The sequence below is a fragment of the Nothoprocta perdicaria genome, unplaced genomic scaffold (genome assembly GCF_003342845.1).
Source record: "Nothoprocta perdicaria isolate Ctin4 unplaced genomic scaffold, notPer1 scaffold_486, whole genome shotgun sequence".
NCBI classification, from domain to species: Eukaryota; Metazoa; Chordata; class Aves; order Tinamiformes; family Tinamidae; genus Nothoprocta; species Nothoprocta perdicaria.
Window position 1 is genome coordinate 37,706 of NW_020455739.1, and position 2,162 is coordinate 39,867.

General features: G+C 73.8%; 1 protein-coding gene across 1 annotated transcript in view; it reads right to left on the bottom strand.

Annotated features, from left to right (window-relative positions):
- LOC112954126 overlaps positions 1–2,162 on the bottom strand; it is a 14,756-nt gene that overhangs the window by 10,941 nt on the left and 1,653 nt on the right. Inside the window, exons 2-11 of the mRNA XM_026047269.1 lie at positions 1,965–2,122; positions 1,787–1,893; positions 1,634–1,707; positions 995–1,131; positions 869–927; positions 698–807; positions 511–602; positions 301–433; positions 152–221; positions 6–76 (exon numbers count right to left, since the gene is read on the bottom strand). Coding sequence (XP_025903054.1) covers positions 6–76; positions 152–221; positions 301–433; positions 511–602; positions 698–807; positions 869–927; positions 995–1,131; positions 1,634–1,707; positions 1,787–1,893; positions 1,965–2,122 — 1,011 coding nt within the window. The remainder of the gene's footprint in view (positions 1–5; positions 77–151; positions 222–300; positions 434–510; positions 603–697; positions 808–868; positions 928–994; positions 1,132–1,633; positions 1,708–1,786; positions 1,894–1,964; positions 2,123–2,162) is intronic.

Below are 2,162 nucleotides of genomic sequence, written 5' to 3' on the forward strand. Positions count from 1 at the left end.
CTCACCCCGCCGCCGGGGCTCGCCCGCGCCGCCCTCCCCCGTCTCTCCGGCCTCATCCAGCTCCTGGCACAGGGAGCTGCGCAGGGAGGGGTGGATTTGGGGGGGGGGAGTGCAGTGCCCCCCCCGCTGCACCCCCGCGAGCTGCCCCTACCTGATGGTGGGGACGGCAAACGGGTCGAACTGCTCCAGCCTCTGCAAGTCGAGCGGCACCGAGACGCGCCCTGCGCAGCGGGGACGTGCTGGCGGTTGGGGGGTGCTTGGGGGGCGCTGTGGGGCACGGGGGGGGGCTGCGGGACCCACCAGTTTTGGGGTGGACGCTGAAGGGGCTCTTGAGCAGGTGGCCCAGGCCCTTGCTGACGTTGACGTCGAGCCGGGGGAAGCAGAACTGCAGCATGATCTCCCAGTCCGCGTAGCACGGGGCGCCCTTGCCCGCCTGCGGGGGGGCGGGGGGGTGGTCACCGCGGCCCGCCGGTGTCCCCACAGCCCCGTCGTGCCACCCCCGGCGCTCACCCGCGTCCGCTCCATCCTGGCGCGCAGCAGCTCCCAGCGCTGGGCCGAGTCCTTCTTGGCGGCGAAGTCGGCGCGCAGCGGCTCCCGGTGCTGTGCCGGCCGTTAAGGCCGATCCGCACGCCGCAGCGGCCCCCCCGGCCCCCGCAGCGGCCCCCCCGGCCCGCCCCCGCCGCCCTGGCAAGGATATCGTCGGGCACCAGCGCCAGCACCTTCTCCCAGCCCTCGCGGCTGCCCAGCACGTCCTGGCCCTCCAGCGCGTAGGCGGCGAAGTAGCGCTCCAGCACGGCCACGGAGCGCCTGCGGGCGCGGGGGCTCAGCGCGGCCCGCCGGGCCCCCCCCGTGCCCCCCCACCACCCACCTGATGAAGGGGTGCACGGGCTCCGTCAGCGTCACCTTCTTCACGGTGTCGGGGCCGCCCTGGGGGCACGGGGGCGGTGAGGCGGCGCCGGGGGGGACGGCCCTGTGCCCCCGGCGCGGCGCCCACCTTCACGAGCGAGAGGTACTCGGCGGCGGCGCCGCGCAGCGCCGGCGACCACCGGCGCACGGCCTCGTCGCACACCCAGCAGTGGACGCCCCGGCGGCCCGAGTACACCCAGAGCCGGTGCTTCACGCCCAGGTCCTCTGCGGAGAGCGCCCGGTCCGGCCCCCGCTGCGTCCCCGGGGGCCCCCCTTTGCACCCGCCAACCACGGCACCCTCTGGATATGCCCCCTATAGCCCCCCTATTGCACCCCAGGATCCCTCCCCTTGCACCCACTTGTCCATCGCTCCCCTTGTTGCACCCCCAAGCTCTTCTCATTGCACCCCCAGGACCCCCATTGCACCCCCCAAAACCCCCATTGCACTCCTTTACCCTAATTACACCCCCAGCACCCCTCCATTGCACCCCTACTGCACCCCAGGATCCCTACATTGCACCCTCCAGCTCACTGCACCCTCAGGACCCCCCCATTGCACCCATTTACCCATCGCAACCCTGGGTGCCTCCTCGTTGCATCCACTCCCCCCCATGGCCTCCATTTGCCCACTGCACCCCCAGTGACACCCCCAGGCCCACCCCTCATTGCACCCATCGCCCCCCCGGTGCTCCCCCAGCATCCCCCCTTGCCGCCGGCGGGCTCTCACCCACGAGCGCCCGGTCGAGGACGCGCACGGCGACGGTCATCAGGGTCCAGCACTTGGCGCAGATGTCGGCGGCGCTGGCGGCAGAGCGGCGGTGACGAGCGGGCGCCGCGGCCCAGCACCGCGCCCCCCGCCCCCAGCACCGCCCCCCCCCACCTGCAGCACGTGCGGACGTCGTCGTAGTCGCTCATGTCGATGTCGAAGACGAGCTCCTTCTCGCGCGGCTGGAAGGCGCCGAGCGGCAGCGCGCTGTGCTGGCTGGGCTGCGGGCGGGGGGCTCAGCCCGCGCCGGGAACCGGCCCCCCCCGGCCCCCCCCGGCCCTCCGGCACTCACGCGGTGCGAGTACACGGCGCCGATGTCGATCTTGTAGGGGTTGACCTTGTGCAGCTCCCGCTCCAGCTCCTGCGGGCTGCCGAAGGACTGGAAGCGCAGGTAGACGTCGTCGCGCAGCGTGAAGGAGAACTCGCGCCGCGGGAAGCAGCTCCGCTCGCCTGCGGGGCCGGACGCCGTGAGCCCCCCCGCCGGGACCCC